Below are 19,579 nucleotides of genomic sequence, written 5' to 3'. Positions count from 1 at the left end.
GTTCCATTGTTGAATTTTTAGATACGCTACAATTATTCAAATCTTTATTACCTGAATTAACCTAATATTCACAATCAAATTTGTACAATACAGTTTTAAATGAAACATACGACGGTCATGATTCGATGGAGGATGTTGTTACATTGAGTCGTCTTTTCCATCACATAGCTCCATCAACAGAAGCAAAACAATTGTCATCTTTTTCCTTTGATTCAGCTTCAAGAAGATATGACCACAACCAAAAAACGAAACTACTTCTCCCTACTTTGACACCTCTTACAGAGAAGAAAATAATAACACCAAGAACTGCAAATGTCATAGCAGCAAGTGGCATGTCCTTTTCTCATTTACGCCTTTCATATGCGAGAGATGGCCGCCAAGGAATAGAAGATGTTCTGAAAGAGGAGGATGTAAATGGAAAAGTGCGTGTCACCAAATCAAAGAAGATAGTGGATGATATATCTGACTTTTTCCAAAGGTTTAAACCAGAAGCTTGATAGCATGTACATTTTTTTGTACCTTTGATATTTTAATACCCCAATTTAGAACTACATTCCAATCTTGGTTGAGTTTTACTGTTTAGGTCTAGTTCTCAAATACTAGACATGGTATTCCCTATTTTTCGAAAGTTGGAGTTGCCTCCCATTTACAAGAAACATGCAAAAAGAACGAATGTGGTTCAATGGAATGAAGACATCCCCAACTCAATTTGTATTTTGTATTGAACAGATGGGGCAAATATTACTCTTTAATTTGAGTGGCCTATAGTTATCTGTTAAAATTAAAACATGTGGAATTAATTTACGCAACACAATAAGTTTGCCCTATGGCATAATGCTATGTGTAAAGAAAAAATGCAGATACATAGTCACTGAGTAGTTAGTAAACAAATACCTTCTAAGAAGTTCAGATAACTCTGCAAATGGGAGATAATTCTTGTTTATCGAAAGTACTAAGGGAATGTCAATGAATAGTGGCTTCAGTTCTTATCAAATTCTCTCCAAATTTGGATGGAAATCTCCTTGCATCAAGACCTTGCATCAAGGATTGATATCATAATCAGAAGGATCTGAATTTGGTGACCATTTCTTTGGGATTAGGGCTTGTAAGAAAATTCTTGGGTATGTGGGAGAGTGCTCACTATATTTTAGGTTATTTCAGTTTCAATAATTATCATAAATGTCTTAGGATTATGGTCTTCAGAGGATAAATTTGTTTTGTTAAAAAACTAAGCATGCTAATTGGCATGTCAAATAATGTTCAGGTATTTTTTTCTTATTGAGTACATGGAGTATATATATTTGTTTTACCTTTTTTATCTGATGCATGCAATTCTGGTCTAAGCGAAATTGGAAAGTCATCTATTGATATTTTGGAAAATACGTAATATCAAATTGATTCTAGGGACTGTATTGATATAGAAATTATGCGATAATTAAAAAATAAAAAATATTTCAGGTATTCAGTTAATACAAATGATTCCCAAATGAAAAAAAGGGGATGCATTTTAAATATTGTCATGGTATTTCTAAATGATGCACTTGTCAATATTTACATTGTAAAGGAAACTTTGGTATCTGAATGGTGCATTGTTTGACTTAACCCCCTTTTAATTTCAAGGTATAGTTTAAATTATACCATATTATGGTATACATGTAAAGTGTGTTCATTTTTTCAGTTATGATAAGGGTTAAATTTTAACAAAATTCTTGATTTTTGAACTTGGCCATTTTCAAGCAAATTCTTATGAGGGTAAACATATGACTGTGTCTTACATATTGAGCAAATGCAAAAGTTGGAAAACACTGTTTACTATCTAACTTCACATAGATATAGGAAGATGTTGTATGAGTGCCAATGAGACATCTCTCCATCCAAGTAACAATTTATAAAAGTAAACCATTATAGGTCAAGGTACGGCCTTCATCACGGAGCATTGGCTCACACCGAACAGCAAGCTATAAAGGGCCCCAAAAATTACTAGTGTAAAACCATTCAAACGGGAAAACCAACGGTCTAATCTATATAAAAACGAGAAACGAGAAACTACATACACAGACGACAACTACTGTACATCAGATTCCTGACTTAAGACAGGTGCAAACATTTGCAGCGGGGTTAAACGTTTTAATGGTACCAAACCTTCTCCCTTTCCTGAAACAATAGTATAACATCACTACATAGAAAGACACACTATAAAATATCAATTGGAAGGCTTAACTCAATCAAAAAACGTAAATTAACACACAATGAACGAATAAATTTTATCTGTGATATCTGAATGCAAATACATAGTTAATAAAAATTATAAGGGATAAATAATTAAGGTCAAAAGTAAATAAACAGGTTTAAACAAGGTTAAAGTATGATACCACTGTGAAATGTTAAACAATATTTAGAAAATAATCACGTTTGAAAAAACCTGCGTCATATTATACACAGGTAAATGAAAATAATTTTGTTGTTAAGTATACTTCTTCTTCTGTGTTCATTTGCTGTGTAATGGCAGGTTTTAATTATTGTTTATGAAGTTTTTAAAGTAAAATGATGCAATATTACTTCTCGAATTGTACAAAATATGGTCAAAATCACAGTTTTTTGAAAATTCAAATTCAGTTTTTTTTTAATTCCAACATGGATTTTTTTCTTGTATCAATTTTTAAGATCATTAGACCTTCATTTTTAACTATTTTTTTTTAATAAGGTTTTAATTACAATTCCCGTTTTTTTTTTGTCCTAAAAGGTTGTAGGAAGTGTTGCTGTTTGGAAAAATCAAATTTTAAATATTCAAACTAAGCTGATTTTCTTATTCCATCATGGATTTTTTTCTTGCATCAATTTTTAAGATCATAAGACATTCCTTTTTAACTATTAATTTTGAAATATAGTTTTAATTACAATTTCCTATTTTTTACGCCCTTAAAGGTTGTAGGAAGTGTGGGTTTTTGGAAAAATCCAGTTTTTAAAAATTCAAATTAAGCTTATTTTCTAATTCCAACATGGATTTTTTTCTTGTATCAAATTTTAGGATCATTAGACCTTCCTTTTTAACGGTTAATTTTTGAAATATGGTTCTAATTACAATTTCCTATTTTTTTACGCCCTAAAAGGTTGTAAGAAGTGTGGATTTTTGGAAAAATCCATGTTATAGGTGGCGCTGAATATTATCGTCATTCTGCAAAATAAGTATTAAATTCTTTGCAATTTGACAAGTATTTATACTATTTATTGTAAAATAAAAATGGTTTATTGTTTTATATTTTATTTATATGAGATTTTTTTTATTTAAAGGTAAAGGTGGTTTTTCTAGTGAAAATGTGAAGAATTACCTCCCTTTACTAATTGTATGATAATAATTTTTTTTTTTTTACATGGATTCCTTGAATAAACATGAAAATATTTTCAGAAGTGTTATATCTTTATTATCTATGCCATTTTGAAGCATTCTAATTACATCAACCTGAGCAACGTACTCCCTTAAAAAAACATACAGACAAATTTATTTCGTAAAGGTAGATAACTCGTATAAGATTTCATCGAATCGCTTCGATCCAAATTAGCAAAAAATTTCTGAGGATGTAACGAACAATTTGTTAAAAGAATTTTGTTGATATCTTTTTTTGTAACGAAGGAGATGCAAACACATGACAAACAGTGAAAAGGGAGATATCTTTTACAAAGAAAATTGTTTGGCTTAGCAGGGTAAAAAATTAAAACCGCATAATCTGTATGATACTTTATAAGAAATATCTTAGCGACATATTGCGAAACAAAAATGTTGCGCGAGAAAAAAATTTGGTGGAAGAAAAAAAAAATAATAATTAAAAACCAATTGTTCAGAGAACAATTGAAGGTCTTTCCACAGCAATTTTTAAATTTATTGAAAAGAAGCTAGTTCGTGTTTACTCAAAGTTAAAATTGGCATCTTATCATCAGTTTCTTCATACTGATGCGATAAATAAGTGGTTTCTATATACTTGTGAGTGAAATAAGGGGGATAATTAGCTACTTCCGGTGAAGTAAATGTCAATTCCGGTCTCATATAATAGTTTCTTTCGCACTGATTCCAAAAATATATTGTTCCTATATACTTTTTCTTGTAAACCAGGAGATAATTGGCCACTTCCGGTTTATCGAAAGTCATTTCTAGTCTTCAGTGATAAGTTAATGTATAAAAAATACAAAATATATGGATTCCGAGTACTTTTCCTATGAAGAAAGTGAAAAAATGGCTACTTCCGGTTTTCTCAAGGTCACTTCCGATTGTCATTTTTCAAGGTCATATGTCATCCAACCTTTTGTAAAAGGTCATATGGCTTTTTAATGAACCAAGTTGAAGTAATAATCAATTAACCTTATAATTGGACATTTCAGGGGCACTAACTCCTATAAGATGCCATTAGATTGTTTCAGACCAAATGTAACATATCTTCATTACAATAAAGCAAACATTTTGCACTTGTTGTTTCATATATATCTTTAAAAGTGTTTGAGAAAATGCAAAAACAAGGAAAAGTCAAAATTTAGAACTTGACCTTGACCTCATTTTCTACGTTAGGACCTAGGGACCTCAAATAAAAAGATTCCAGGGTTATACGGTTAACGGTTGATGAGTTAAAAAAAACATACCGACAAATTTATTTGGTAAAGGTAGATAACTCCTTTTAAATTTCATCGAATCGCTTCGATCCAAATTAGCCAAAAATTCCTGCGGATGTAACAAACAATTTAAAAAAAAATTCTGGCGATATCTATTTTTGTTTCGAAGGAGATGCACAAACTTGATAAACAGTGAATTTGGAGATAACTCTTACAAAGAAAATTGTTCGGCTTAGAATGGGTGAAAATAAAAAGCGCATAAACTGTATGATACTATATAAGAAATATCTTAGCGACATATTGCGAAACAAAAATTTTACACGATAACAAAATTTGGCGGAAGAAAAAAGTAATGATAATTAAAACAAAAACAATAGGTCTTTCCACAGAAAAGAAGAAAGACCTTATAATAATAATAATCAGAACAAATACAATAGGTCTTTCCACAGAAAAGTAGAAAGACCTAATAATAATAATCAGAACAAATACAATAGGTCTTTTCACAGAAAAGTGGAAAGACCTAATAATCAGAACAAATACAATAGGTCTTTCCACAGAAAAGTGGAAAGACCTAATAATCAGAACAAATACAATAGGTCTTTCCACAGAAAAGTGGAAAGACCTGAAAATCAGAACAAATACAATTGGTCTTTCCACAGAAAATTGGAAAGACCTAATAATCAGAAGAAATGAATACAATAGGTCTTTCCACAGAAAAGTGGAAAGACCTAATAATCAGAAGAAATACAATAGGTCTTTCCACAGAAAAGTGGAAAGACCTAATAATCAGAACAAATACAATAGGTCTTTCCACAGAAAAGTGGAAAGACCTTATAATAATAATAATTAGAACAAATACAATAGGTCTTTCCACAGAAAAGTTGAAAGACCTAATAATAATTTAAAACCAATTGTTCAGAGAACAATGGAAGGTCTTTACACCCGAAAAGATCTTTTTTTATTCAAAAATATTAAAATTCAGCTGAAAATGTCATTTCTAGCATCAAATGATAGCTTATTAAACGCTGATTTGAAAAATATATGGTTTCTAGACATTTTAATTTGAGATAATTTGTTACTTCCGGTTTGAAAATTTTCACTCCTGGTATTATTTGATAGTTTACTTGACACTGATTCCAAAAATATATGGTTCTACATACTTGTATATTACACAAGTACAAAAAAGCTACTTCCAGTTTACACAATGTCACTTCCAGTTGGCTTTTTCAAGGTCATATGGTTTGAAACCAAATGCAAAAAGTCCCATGGATTTATCATGTATACTTATAATTTAAGTAAAAGCAAAGGTCAAAATCTAGAACTTCAAATTTACCTATGTCGCTTTCTTTTACGGTTGCAAAGGAGATCTCAAAACAAGAAAAACAGTGTTCGGGGAGATAACTCCTACACAGAAAAGTGTTCGGTTAAACAGGGTCAGTTTCAGAAGCGTATAAACTGTATGATATCATATACAAAAAAACTAAGTGACATCTTTTTAAACTAAAATACAGCGCAAGAAAAAAATTAGGCGGAAGAAAAAAAAATAATAATCAGAACAAATCTAATAGGTCTTTTCACGGAGATGGAAAGACTTAATAATAATAATAATCAGGACAAATACAATAGGTCTCAACACAGAAAATTGGAAAGACCTAATAAATCTAATCTAAACAGCAATAACTGTCTTTTTCTAGATGAAGTTATTTCAGTTTTACTTGGGAAACCTTACACAAATGTTACGACAAAAGGGACGATTTGTCGTTCCTGATTGTTAATTTTCCCTTTTAAGTGGAAAATCTGCAGTTGGCATCATCTTACGATCTGTATATCAGATGAAGAACTGGATCTGCCTTCACCGTCCTTACAAACAACGTTATATTGCTGGGCTTTTCAAGTGCTCCAGAAAACCTCTTTTTAATTTATTATTTTTTCTCAACAATAAAAGTTATTGTGAAACTACCTATTTGAGGGTAGGCGTGAACCAGTTGTGGATACTAAAAAATCCAAAGATCTTTAAGGGAACATACAATCGAAGACGATTTCATCTTGCAATAGTATTAAGACATTTGACTTTTCTACACTTTACACACGTACCGGTATTCCTCATTCCAAACTAAAAGTCAAATTGAAAGAGTTGGTCAAGCTTTGTTTCATAAAAAAGAATGGCCTACGTATATACAAGTTTCTTGTCTTAGGGAGGGATACATAGTACTTTGTAAAAAATTCCTATGATTCAAGCAAAAAATTCTCTGAAATGACATTATCAAGATGATTGATTTCTTGATTGATTTAGGTGATGTTCTCTCACTAAATGATTCAAAAATTGGAGGCTATTGTGAACACATATACCCCCTCAAATTTGGGATGAAAGATGCAACAGATACAGTTAAGTCTGTATCATATCATGACTTACCTATATATAAATTGACAATGAGGGCTGGTAAAAAACAGAACTTTAAGACAAAAAAGTTGATTTTAGCTTCCCAAGTGTGAACTTTCCATTTCTATGTAGCAACATTCAAGCAGCGCATGCATACGGAGTATATATATCTCCCAGTTGATACGATATTCCAGGAAAACTTAACTTAGATTAAGGGACTCAAATTAGCAAAAATAATCAGGTAAACAAGATCTACTAATGAATCAAGGTAGCCGAATCTTCAGTCGATTTCTTTAGTGAGTGATTGCCCTTAAAGGACATATTTCTATAGTTTAGTCTATTACTTAAAAACTATATAAGATATATATAGATTCTACCACTGCATCGAGTGTGATACGATATTTATCCACTCAAGGCAGTTTAATTTTCAAATTTAAAACGCGAGGTTCGCCGAGCGTTTTAAATATTTAAAAATTAACTTTCGAGAGTGGATAAATATCGTTTTACACCAGATTTGGTGGTGGAATCTGTTTCTCTAATGATTTTCAAACAATACGCAAGCAAATATATTCCTTATTTTGGAATGATCTGCATTCCTTCTTTTCGAATGATCTGCAAAAAGATGTGTTCTTTCTATGTGACGTCATCAGGCATGGTGGCCTTTTTTCATGCCGTCACAATAGGAAATTCAGAGGAAAGCAAGAAAATTCGACGTCATAAACGGATTTAAACCAAGGAAGAACTGAGATCAAACGAACCACACGTTGATTAAATTTCTGTATACAATGGGTGCAGAAAGGGTTAAATGGACGAAGAATTAGAGAAATATATATATAGACTTTTCAATTAGCAATAATGATCAGCAAGACAATTATGTAAAGGATATAAGCCGATAACAGTCCATTCTGTAAAATATTAGACTTGTTAAATATTCTATAGAATGAACTGTGAGAGGCTTGTATCTTACTTCAAATATTGTTTAATTTGTTAAAAAAGGTAAAAAAGCAAACTTTTGTTTAGATTTATTTTCATACAGTGTGTATTTTGTTTTGGATAAACTTTATTAATATTATCCTACATGTTAGCCCTCTCAAACGTTGCTAATCTTAAACAAGAAAAAAAGAGAAAGAAAAAAAGAAAGAAAAGTACAGTCGAAGGTAAACTGCATATAAAGCTATAAGTACATGAAGACACAGTGCGTGTATATTTCAAATGCTCTTAGACTACATACTGTAAATTCAGTTTATTATTGCGAATAATGCGATTACATGAGTATGGCAATAATAAGAACTCGCATTATGATATCTAATACATATATTTCTATTTTCTTTTTCCTGAAATCTCAATAATTAATCACATTTTCCCTTAGTTTTCAAAAATCGCAATGATAAACGAACGCAATAAATTTTTGAACATACAGTAGTACATTTCCGTGAATATCTTCACATGTATTTAGTGTGTCAAAATTGATTAAGACGATAAACGTATATTCTTGAAGAAAAAATCTTTCCAACAAGAGGATAGCGATGTCGAATGTAATGACTATGTAAGACAGGTTCACTTTACGGAACAAGGTTCAACTATATCGAGTGCAACGCAGCCGATTTAATTTCAAATGCAAAGCTATAAAATATAATGAATGAGCACAAATGCAAACAAAACAAGCGTGCAAGTAATTCAAATTAATTTGTTGTTCATCGGAATTTCCCCTCTTAAATTGTTTTAATGAATGTTGGAATAATGTTCGAAATATAACATCTTTTAAATTGTAAAAATGAATAAACCTTATTGCTATTTATTCCAACCTGGAAAAATTCTAAATAACACAACTCTTTCAAACCAGATGAAGCTATCTGGAGCCCTGTTTACACAACGGACCGTGCATAACAAATTTTAAAGAGTTATGTTTAAACCATTGAAACACTTCAAAGAAAGCACTTTTCTGACTTTAATGTTTGTTTAGAAAATAGGATTATAAACTTTAGAAATTTAAAAATGTTAACTTTCTACACATTTCCGACCGTAGATCATTACTGATGACCTTTGTTCTTGCGTCACTTGACTTTAACTGGAAGTTGTTTAAGTGACTTGTTTTGTCTTTGGATTGGCTCAAATAGTCTTATTATGCAAACTGGGTCAGATACCAATAAGTAAATTATATGCTATTTTTCTGGAGTGTGATAAAATTTCTTTTTTAGCCCGTTTTATGAATACACCCGTATTATTACAGCCTTTTGTCATCACAGGCTGTTTCCTAGTATCGATAAACCTGAAAATCATAAACGACATTTTCTTAAATTAAAATATATAAATAGAGGTATTGATTTTATTAACTTCTCTAGCATATTCAATGACTCTTCCGTCTATAGCCAAAAACCTCCATATTTTGATAATATAGAACCACCCATTATTTCGTATTCTTATAAAAAAAACGAGCAGAAATTTGATTTTTAATTATACGTCAGTTACATCAGACGTCAATATAGAAAATAATGTTCCTTCCACTTGAGACTGTGAAACATCTAGTTTTAGATATGTTCCCTATGGTCATGTTATTACAGGAGACCTCAACATCGTCGAAGACCGTGAGGTCAAAACTTTTCTAAAGAAAGGACCGAAATACCGTCCTCCATCTATAATAGATTGGAAACAGTGTCGTCAGGTCATTAAAGACGCTCTGTCTGCCTACTGTAAAAATTGGTGCAAACGTGAAAAATCTGATAAAAAATCTCTAGACAGTTATCTGAATAAAATTATGAATACTGTTAATATTCGAATATCTCATTTTGAAAACAATTCTGAAATTAATAATAGGGTCCATGATATTCCCATTTCTAGAATAAACTCCAAGTACTCGCAGAGCGGTTTGTGTTCGTACCGGCAGACAAGGCAGCCAATAATGTAGTGGTGGTATGACGCATATACTACACGGAAGTTCTTCAAAACGAAATTATCAATTCCTCTACATTCAGGTCCGTACGCACCACTGAGAGTTAACAAGCATATCACTGCCACTACCCAGCTTAAAGCCTCTTCCGAACATTTGAAAGTCACTACCATGTACTGGTTACCGAAATTACACAAAAAAAACATTTAAATTCCGTTTCATCTCCCCATCTAGTAAGTGTTCTACTACTAATCTATCAGTGCTTCTTATTACCTCCCTTACTACTATCAAAGAACTGGTTATTAACTTTTGTAATAAAGCTTATGAAAATAATGGTATTAATTATTTTTGGAGTGTTAAAAATTCTTTAGAGGTTTTAGATAAAATACATGCTTTTGATGGTCCTTTTAATTATGTTGACAGTTATGATTTTTCTACTCTCTACACTACACTTCCACACAATCTAATAAAGAAAAAGTTTTCATATTTAATAAAATGGTCTTTCGAAAAATCTCATTGTAAATGTATTTGCTGTAACTCATTTAAAGCCTTTTTCTGTAACGAAAAAGGAAAGTATGCTAGATACACTTACTGGAAATGTGAGGATATGATTGAAGCTTTAAATTTTCTCCTAGATAACATATATGAACGTTTCGGCGATAAAGTGTATCGTCAGGTAGTAGGTATTCCTATGGGCACTAACTGCGCCCCTTTAATAGCAGATTTATTCCTGTATTGCTATGAATCTCAGTTTATGACCAAACTCAGTAAAGACACATCATTGTTACATTTGGTTGATACATTCAACAATACCTACCGTTATCTGGATGATATTTTTTCGTTAAATAATCCAGAGTTCTCTAAATATACTACCGAAATTTACCCAAAAGAACTTACTTTAACTAAATCTTACATAAACAGCAGCAGTTGTCCTTTTCTAGATTTAGACGTTTCAATTTCTAAAGGGAAACTCCATACTAAAATTTACGAAAAAAAGGACGATTTTTCATTCCCTATTGTTAATTTTCCTTTTTTAGACGGCGATGTGCCTTTGGCTCCATCATACGGTGTTTATATATCACAACTCGTTCGGTATGCCCGTGTGTGTAGTGATGTTATAGATTTTAACGAACGTATTCAATGCATCACTGGTAAATTATTAAGTCAGGGATTTCGTTACCATAAATTACTTAAAACTTTTACTAAATTCTTTCATAGATACAAAGATTTGATTAGTAAATTTGGCTGTACCTGTAGAAAACTTATTAAAAATGGTATTTCACATCCTAAATTTTACGGTAATATTGTACTTAAAGCGCGGAAATCACTATGTGGTCCGTGTAAACTTATCGAACCTTTAAACAAACTTATTAGTAAGGGTTATCGTACCAATGTTGTAATTAGATCTCTGAATATAGTTTACATTGGCCCTAATATCGATTTTGTCATTAGCAATATTTAAACATAACTAAATTTGTATTTTCTTTTCAAACGGGATGTATAGAGACACACACACGTTCATTTTTATCTATAAAGAAGTCACTCCTAACTATCCTACTACCTGTCGATACATTTATTTTTTGCATTGCACAAGTCATGTCTTCTTGGACTGTTCATGACGTTAAAATACTAAATCCCTGGGATGTGTTTTAGTTGATTTCAGTCTCTGATGAATGATTTTTTATTATCAATTGTTTTGGTTTTTAACTAGCTGTCAGTAACTGCGAGTACTCTCAAATCGTACTTTCTTCTTAATTTGACCTGTTGATACTATTTGTAATGCTTTTTTGTTATTTAATGTTAACATGGATCTTGTCTATATACCAGCTTTGATTATTTGGTATTACTACAAATTTTCACTTCTTCGTGCTATGAACATCAAAATTATTTCATTTCCCCTTAAATACTGTTCTTGCACCTGTACAGGAAATTTTATCTAGCACTAATTGTATAGTTTTACTGTTGATATTCATCCCATATGTACCAAGTGTTAGATTAGTTTTATTGATATTAAAGAAATTTCTTGGTATTCCTAAACGGAAGATTTTATACACACAGAAGAAGTATACTTAACAATAAAATTGTTTTCATTTACCTGTGTATAATATGACGCAGGTTTTTTCAAAAGTGATGATTTTCTAAAAATTGTTTAACATTTCATAGTGGTATCATACTTTAACTTTGTTTAAACCTGTTTATTTACTTTTGACCTTAACTATTTATCCCTTATAATTTTTATTAACTATGTATTTGCATTCAGGTATCACAGATTAAATTTATTCGTTCATTGTGTGTTAGTTTACGTTTTTTTGATTGAGTTAAGCCTTCCAATTGATTTTTTATAGTGTGTCTTTCTATGTTGTGATGTTATACTATTGTTTCAGAAAAGGGAGAAGGTTTGGTACCATTAAAACGTTTAATCCCGCTGCAAGTGTTTGCACCTGTCTTAAGTCAGGAATCTGATGTACAGTAGTTGTCGTCTGTTTATGTAGTTCATACGTGTTTCTCGTTTCTCGTTTATATAGATTAGACCGTTGGTTTTCCCGTTTGAATGGTTTTACACTAGTAATTTTTGGGGCCCTTTATAGCTTGCTGTTCGGTGTGAGCCAATGCTCCGTGTTAAACGCCGTACCTTGACCTATAATGGTTTACTTTTATAAATTGTTACTTGGATGGAGAGTTGTCTCATTGACACTCATACCACATCTTCTTATATCTATTAGATGTATTAACATATTTAACCAAGACACATTCTGTTTGTGCCTGTCCTAAGTCAGGAGCCTGTAATTCAGTGGTTGTCGTTTGGTGCTATTTATCAAATTTGTTTTTCTATCATTATTTTGTACATAAAAGAGACCGTTAGTTTTTTCTCGTTTGACTTGTTTACATAAATTTTGTCATTTCGGGGCCTTTAATAGCTGACTTTGCGGTATTGGTAATTGTTTCATTGCCACAATATATTTTCCTTTGCGAACTACCGTTTCATTTTTCACATTGTAAGTGTACAAGATCCTTGTGTCTTTGCTTAATGTATAATTATTGTATTCAATCAAATTTACTTTTGAGATCTAAACTGCATTGAAATGTTTGAAACTGTTTAGAAATACATTGGAAAGAAACAAATGTTACTTATATACATGTATATAAAAAATACCTTTTATTATTATCCCCCTTTTGTCAATCAATTCAATACAGGGAAATGTTTTATGTTAAGATTTGAATAACACAATTACAAACTGTCTAAAACTCATAATACAAGCATATAATTAATTTAGCACGTATGTTCATTTTAAGGATAATGTACCCTTTTGTTTTTTCAATGCTAAACATATGGAAATTTTATTCAAAAACCGCAGCCTTTCCACTTGTTCTCCGTTAATTGTCAGTTCAGTTCTCAATAGGTAGAAGATTGTTGAATGCAGAGCTGTCAATGATTTCCCTCGAATAAGAATAAAGATAAAATTAAAAACCAATTGTTCAAAAAACAATTGAAGGTCTTTCCACCATAAAAAAACATGTATTTTGATATGAAAATATAAAAATCGAGTTTAGAATACCATTTCTAGTATCAGATTATAGCTAACTGTGAGCTGATTCCAAAAATATATGGTTTCTATACATTTTAGTTAAAAATAAGGGATATAATTTGTTACTTCCGGTTTGAAAAAATCATTTCCTGTATAATATGATAGTTTACTTGACACTGATTTCAAAAATATGGTTCTATATACTTTAACATTAAATAAGAACCCCGGTTCACACAAGGTCACTTCTGTTTGGCTTTTTCAAGGTCATATGGCTTGCAACCTAATGCAAGACGTCACATGGCTCTATCATTTATAAAAATAAAGTTAAAGCAAAGGTCAAAATCTAGAACGTCAAATTTACATATGACCTTCATCTAAATTTCAAGGTCTGAAACTACGGACCTCAAATCGAAAGACCCTAGGTCTCTACTATCCATGGTTAATGAGTTATATCACGAAACAGCTAGTTTTAATATAAGAGGGGAGAAAACTCCCATTTTCTTTCAACGTATTCGTTTAACAAAAATTTATGTGTAACGACATGTCGCATATAACAATAAAGGGGGCTCAATTTTTTTTTTAAATATAGCATTTCGCTATTTTTTTCTATAAACGAACGGTATCATATACTTACTAGAAAAATAAAATAAAAAAATGGGGTCACCGTTCATTTAAGCTCACAATCTGCCTTCGAAAGAAGCATGCATTTTTGTTAAGGTACTTTTTTCTGTCGAACTAATAGAGCTTTCTTACAATTTGACGAAAGGTACGTACGCTTGACGAATCATACGTAAGACTCGTTTTAGGGATCCTTTATTTTAAATTATTTGAATAATAGTCATCGAACTTGGATGGCATTTCACCCTAATATTAACCTATTAAGGACCATTATCCTACATGCAATGACACTTATCAAATGAGATTTTTCGTGAGATATAGGATTTCGTAACGTACAATAGGTTAAACTATAATACATTTGTAAAACCAGGTGGAAGGAGATGATGATACAAAACATCCTGAATATAGGGTAGTCAGAAGAAAAAAATACCCCTAAAAACTGAAAAAAAAAGTGTTCCAACCCTCCTTCCTGATCCCTACCTTTCAAAATTACAATGTTGCATGATTTAAACTAAGAATCATCGCCTCTCCCTGTGTAATATTCATTGTTACCTTGTGATGTGTCCATAAACCGGAATAAGGCTCTCCTATGGAACCATTATTTTAACGTATAATTGTGTTTGGTTACAGTCCTGAACATTCATGAAATATTAGCCACTGGACATTGAGTGACCACTATGCGTCTATCTTCCAAGCATGTGTACTGTTTAATCGTCATATATGATGCAAAATTATAGATTTATTTTCTTGATGTACATTTAAGTGTAAAAATGTGAATTTAAATGAAAAAAAACGATCTACATGAATACATTATGATGATTGTATTATAACTTATGTATTTCAAGTGGTGAGACTCTAACAAAATATTGAATCTGAATCTGTATATAATTAGTTGATCTATAATTAAAGATTAAGGGCAGATTTAGCAATGAGGCGCACCAGAGTACCTCTACTCAACAGACACATTCCTAGCCTCCAATTCTACATCTTTGCCTTAATCTATTATATAGAATTTAGTCAGATAGAGAGAGAGACGGTTTAATTTTCCAAAACACCCAAGCTTATGGTTTTTTGATTGAGTGTAAGGGAACAAGCATTTAACTTCAAGGGGGTTATGATTTTTTCCTAAAAACAATTTTTGATTCCCAATTTGACAAACAAACAAAATTTTGGTCAAGTTGAGATTACAGACAAAAATATTCTGAATCCTGATTTTTTCTTTACCTTATAGTGTCAAAATTTTGAAGAAAAAAAATTGATTGAAAGCGCCGAAAAACTAAGACAAACAATATTGATTCAGTTCATATTAAACTGAATTTGCAATTATAGTTATAGTTTCACATTTGTTGCCTGCGATCACAACATACACATTACTTTTTTTCACATTTAACATAACATTAATAGAAAAAAAACTTTATCACAAAATCTGTTTTCCTAGATTTATTGCACATTACTTTTTCAAAACATTGTAGCATCCTTGTTTTGCAAATCTCGATTGCTCATAAAAAATAAAAATAAATGTGAATCTTGTCGTTAAATTTAGATTAACGTACTTCAATAATGCCATTAAAATATTCATCGTGAAACTCGTGCATGAACAATTCCCGCGGAAATATGTGTACTCCTGGTTTATGTAAGTAACGTATCGGACGTAAGTGTATTCAACACGTGTATTATTTGCGATATGCTTTTTTTTAAAGATAAATTTGATTTAGAAAAGAATGCTGTTTTACCGGATAAAACAAAGACTTTAAATTGTTATTGTGAAAATGTAATACGTGCTCCCTTTACGTTCGTTCGTACCACTCGTCAAAATGTAAGAAAGTTCTAATAGGAGAAATAGAGGTAATCTCGAAATACAAAAAGAACTATATAACAGAAATCGCTTAAATGTTACAATTTTTTAGTTTGAGTACAGCTTATTTGAGAAAAATAATACAAAATTTATGTCACCGATAATATTTCAATTTAAATGCAAAAAAATGACAATGTTGCACCAAAGGGAGATAATTTGGAGCTTTTTCAATACTATAAACATTTTAAAAGTCATCTTGGCCCAAAACAAATCGATTTTTTTGGTTCATTTTTGTACCATATCATAAAGTTACAACTTATAGTGTCATAAATAAAATTTGTAATGAAAAATAAATGTTGGGTTATTTTCAATTCTTTTCAAAAGCCGCATAAGATATTGACAACATATGAGTACTAAATTGTTACTTGCGACATGTCATACCACATACAGTTTGGTTGAAAGGGTACGTTACATTAAATTGAAGTGTACAGGGAGATAGCTCTTACAAAATAAAATATTTGGTTTAGCGATGTCAGTTTCAAAAGCGTATAAACTTTTCGATATCATATACCAAAAATCTAAGCGACATCTTTTAAAATAACAATACAGGGGAAGAAAAAAAGTAGGCGGAAGAAAACAAAATCAGGACAAAAGCAATAGGTCTTTCCACGGAAAAGTGGAAAGACCTAAATAATCAGAACAAAATCAATAGGTCTTTCCACGGAAAAGTGGAATGACCTATATAGTGGTTTAAACAAGTATAAAAATTCCAGTACACCTTCTTGCGTGCGCTCGACTTTAGTGACGAGGATTTTTTAATTGTAAAGGTTGTTTATGTAGACAACAAATACTAGCATACTATAGACAAGAGAGTGAACAAATTCTGTAGGCTTTAATCAAAAATCTTTGCTTTATTTGCCAAAAAATATCCATTTTCTTTAAAATGAAATGAAATATTAAACAGTATTGCTTTTAAGAACGTTTCCCTTTGGTATATGTACAAAATGGTACGTCATTTTTATGTTCTATTTTCAATGTTTAAATATTGTTGCACTTTGAAAATTTGGTCGTACTCAGGCCTTCAGAAGGGGTCATCAACCTTTATTTCAATAAACTTCATTTGTTTCTAGAAAAACAACTATTACTACGAACATATCGAAATCGAATAGATGATTGATTTCTTTAACCTGCGGTAACGTGTTCTTTTTTCTTTTTCCTACATTCTTCGTCGTGGATAAGCAGGGTTTTGCATTATATTCATATATAGACTATGATTCTATTTTAAAAAAAAATATTGCAAATTAACACCGACATCTGAAAAAAAATTTCCCCTAATTATAATCATATTTAAGTTATTAAACATGCGGTCTTTGTATTACGGCACGATCTATAAAGCGTTGGGAGTATTATATTTTTCATTGTAGCTGATGTTAGGAAGAATAAGAGTTAAACAGAGGCCGATTTCCATATCAAAAGACGGACGAAGATTAATAAAATCTTTTGAAAAAAAAGAAATACATAAAAGTACAAACACAGCACTTACAAAGATCTTTGTCAACCAAATTTCTGATAAAGAAGACAACTCAAAATATGAGCCCGGAAACACGGCTGTGAAAAAAGTTTTGACGCTTGCAATGTTAAAATCAATTTGAAAATATTTAAAAAAAAAAAAAAACAAAAAAAAAAAAAAACGTCTTGATCAGTGATGAAATTATTCTATGAGAAGGTTTCCTATATATATAGCTAGAAAAAATATGTTTTTGTGTAATTGATTTTTGTTCTTTCGTTTTAATTTTTTTCAAATTTAAAAAAGCAAATTGTGTTTATGGTGGATTTTTTTTTCAGTCCTTGAACCTTCATTTACCTATAAGAACCAATTATGCTACCTTCAGCTGGGCAATATTTTCAAGAATGTGGGATGTTAATCTTTAAAATATTGGACGGTTAAAATTAACATGGATTCTTACAGGTTAATGATAGTCCAATCACTGAAATAAGAAATACGAAAAAGCCATACTGACAATTGTGCCACTGTTTATATATGTTATGATTAATTTCAATGACTTAACTTATTTTTAATTTAAGCAAAAATGTTTACATAGAAGCTTCCGCACAATTTGACCAACATATAACTCTTACCAAAACTTTGAAATATTATATAAGACCAATAACTATAATATCTCTCAAATATATTTTGTCGGAATAAAAAAATATATTCATTTCATAAAATAGTTTTTCAAGGGAAAATTATAAACATACCGATGAGCCTTTGTCTCTTTGATCCTTCTGAAAAAGAAAAGAAGCTCTATAATACTATAAAACTAAAAAGATGTGGTAAACTTACGATTGTAGTAACTGTCCACCTGATGACCAAAGGATAATGATGTGAAAATTACTACTATGTCTTCAAATTTGTCATCACACGTTTAAAGTGTCAGTAAATTTATCAGCTATAAAACAATAACGCAAACAGAAAACGACTTAAAACAATTTCGACTGACGCAATTACCTTTAGCAAAAGAAATAAATGTTTCCACTTTTTGTTTTTGTTTTTCACTGGAATCTTTTTCTACCGTTGGGAAGTCAGTCTCGTATTTAAGAGATTTATTTTGGCTTTTCTGTAGCAATAATCTGGAATGTCTACTTACTCCGAAATTAACATTTGAACCGTCAGAATGTTCTTTTTATGTTTGTTTATGATTCAAAAGATGTTAAAGAGAGAGGCTCGCATTGCTGATTTTGGATTTTGTTGTTTAACAAATATATCTGATATAGCATATTCACTCAAATAAGATTATTTTCTTAAAAGAGGTTGTTCAAAATAATTGATTTTATGTTCATGTTGCTGTCTCCTTGATCTATGCCCCATGTTGCTGTCTGCTTGATCTATAATATACCTCTTTTGAAATGCACTAATGGTAATCTTAATCATGACTGGTCACTTCATTCAAATAGAAATTTAGAAAAATATACCAAACAGCCACGTTTTTTCAACAACTATTCATTCTGTCAGATTAACTGTGATGTCATAGTACTCTGATTTATTCATAAATATCTTTTTAAAATGTCTTTTTAATGCGCTCCTACGCTGGTTCAAGAGCGGGTTAAATTTCGTTTTTAATCAAGAAAACTAAGTTATATAGATAAAAACATTTCAAGTCTTTGTATCTGTCTATCAAACAGGATTATATCCGGTTACTGAAGCATCTGTAAATTTGACCTCACATGTTGTCAGGGTATGATATTCCGAGCACTTTATAAAACCCGTGTAGCAAACTGTCAGAGAAGAAATATTTTTCTGTTGTAAGAGAAACAAATAATTAGTTCTAAGCAAATTCAAGCCTTGAAAAAGAAGGGGCAAAAAAAAAGATAAAATTTCATCTTGTAATTATCGAGATACATGTATTTGCAAATTACTGTAAGTTTGTCATTTGAACACCTGAACGATTAAGTAAAACACGCCACTACAACTCACTACTTAAACACAACGGAAAGGACGTACAGTGGGTCACCCTGATAAAATACGTGTGTTATATCGTATGTAACATGTGTAAACACTTTAGTTACAGATCACGGCTTGCTAAGTAAATAAACAGTTTTGATATATATCGATGACAATTATTACATTGAGAATATAGATATACATTTATCGATGCTTAATATTAGCATAATTATTTAAATCAAATGTTTGTAATTTGAAAAGTATTGAAAAACCACAAGCCCAATCTGAGACTATTATAACACAGACATTGTAGTAGTCTGAGCACAAATCA

The 19,579-nt window shown here is 30.9% G+C and overlaps 3 protein-coding genes across 3 annotated transcripts in view; 1 reads left to right on the top strand and 2 right to left on the bottom strand.

Annotated features, from left to right (window-relative positions):
- LOC127705292 (di-N-acetylchitobiase-like) overlaps positions 1 to 19,579 on the top strand; it is a 393,977-nt gene that overhangs the window by 297,907 nt on the left and 76,491 nt on the right. The gene's annotated exons all lie outside the window — the stretch shown is intronic.
- The window catches only part of LOC127705295 (myotrophin-like), an 85,164-nt gene that overhangs the window by 29,250 nt on the left and 36,335 nt on the right, over positions 1 to 19,579 (bottom strand). The window lies entirely within an intron of this gene.
- LOC127705286 (uncharacterized) overlaps positions 1 to 19,579 on the bottom strand; it is a 42,466-nt gene that overhangs the window by 16,496 nt on the left and 6,391 nt on the right. The window contains exon 3 of the mRNA XM_052209605.1: positions 18,066 to 18,092. Coding sequence (XP_052065565.1) covers positions 18,066 to 18,092 — 27 coding nt within the window. The remainder of the gene's footprint in view (positions 1 to 18,065; positions 18,093 to 19,579) is intronic.

This window comes from Mytilus californianus, unplaced genomic scaffold (genome assembly GCF_021869535.1).
Source record: "Mytilus californianus isolate M0D057914Y unplaced genomic scaffold, xbMytCali1.0.p SCAF_6, whole genome shotgun sequence".
NCBI lineage: Eukaryota > Metazoa > Mollusca > Bivalvia > Mytilida > Mytilidae > Mytilus > Mytilus californianus.
This window is presented reverse-complemented; position numbering and strand designations above follow the sequence as displayed.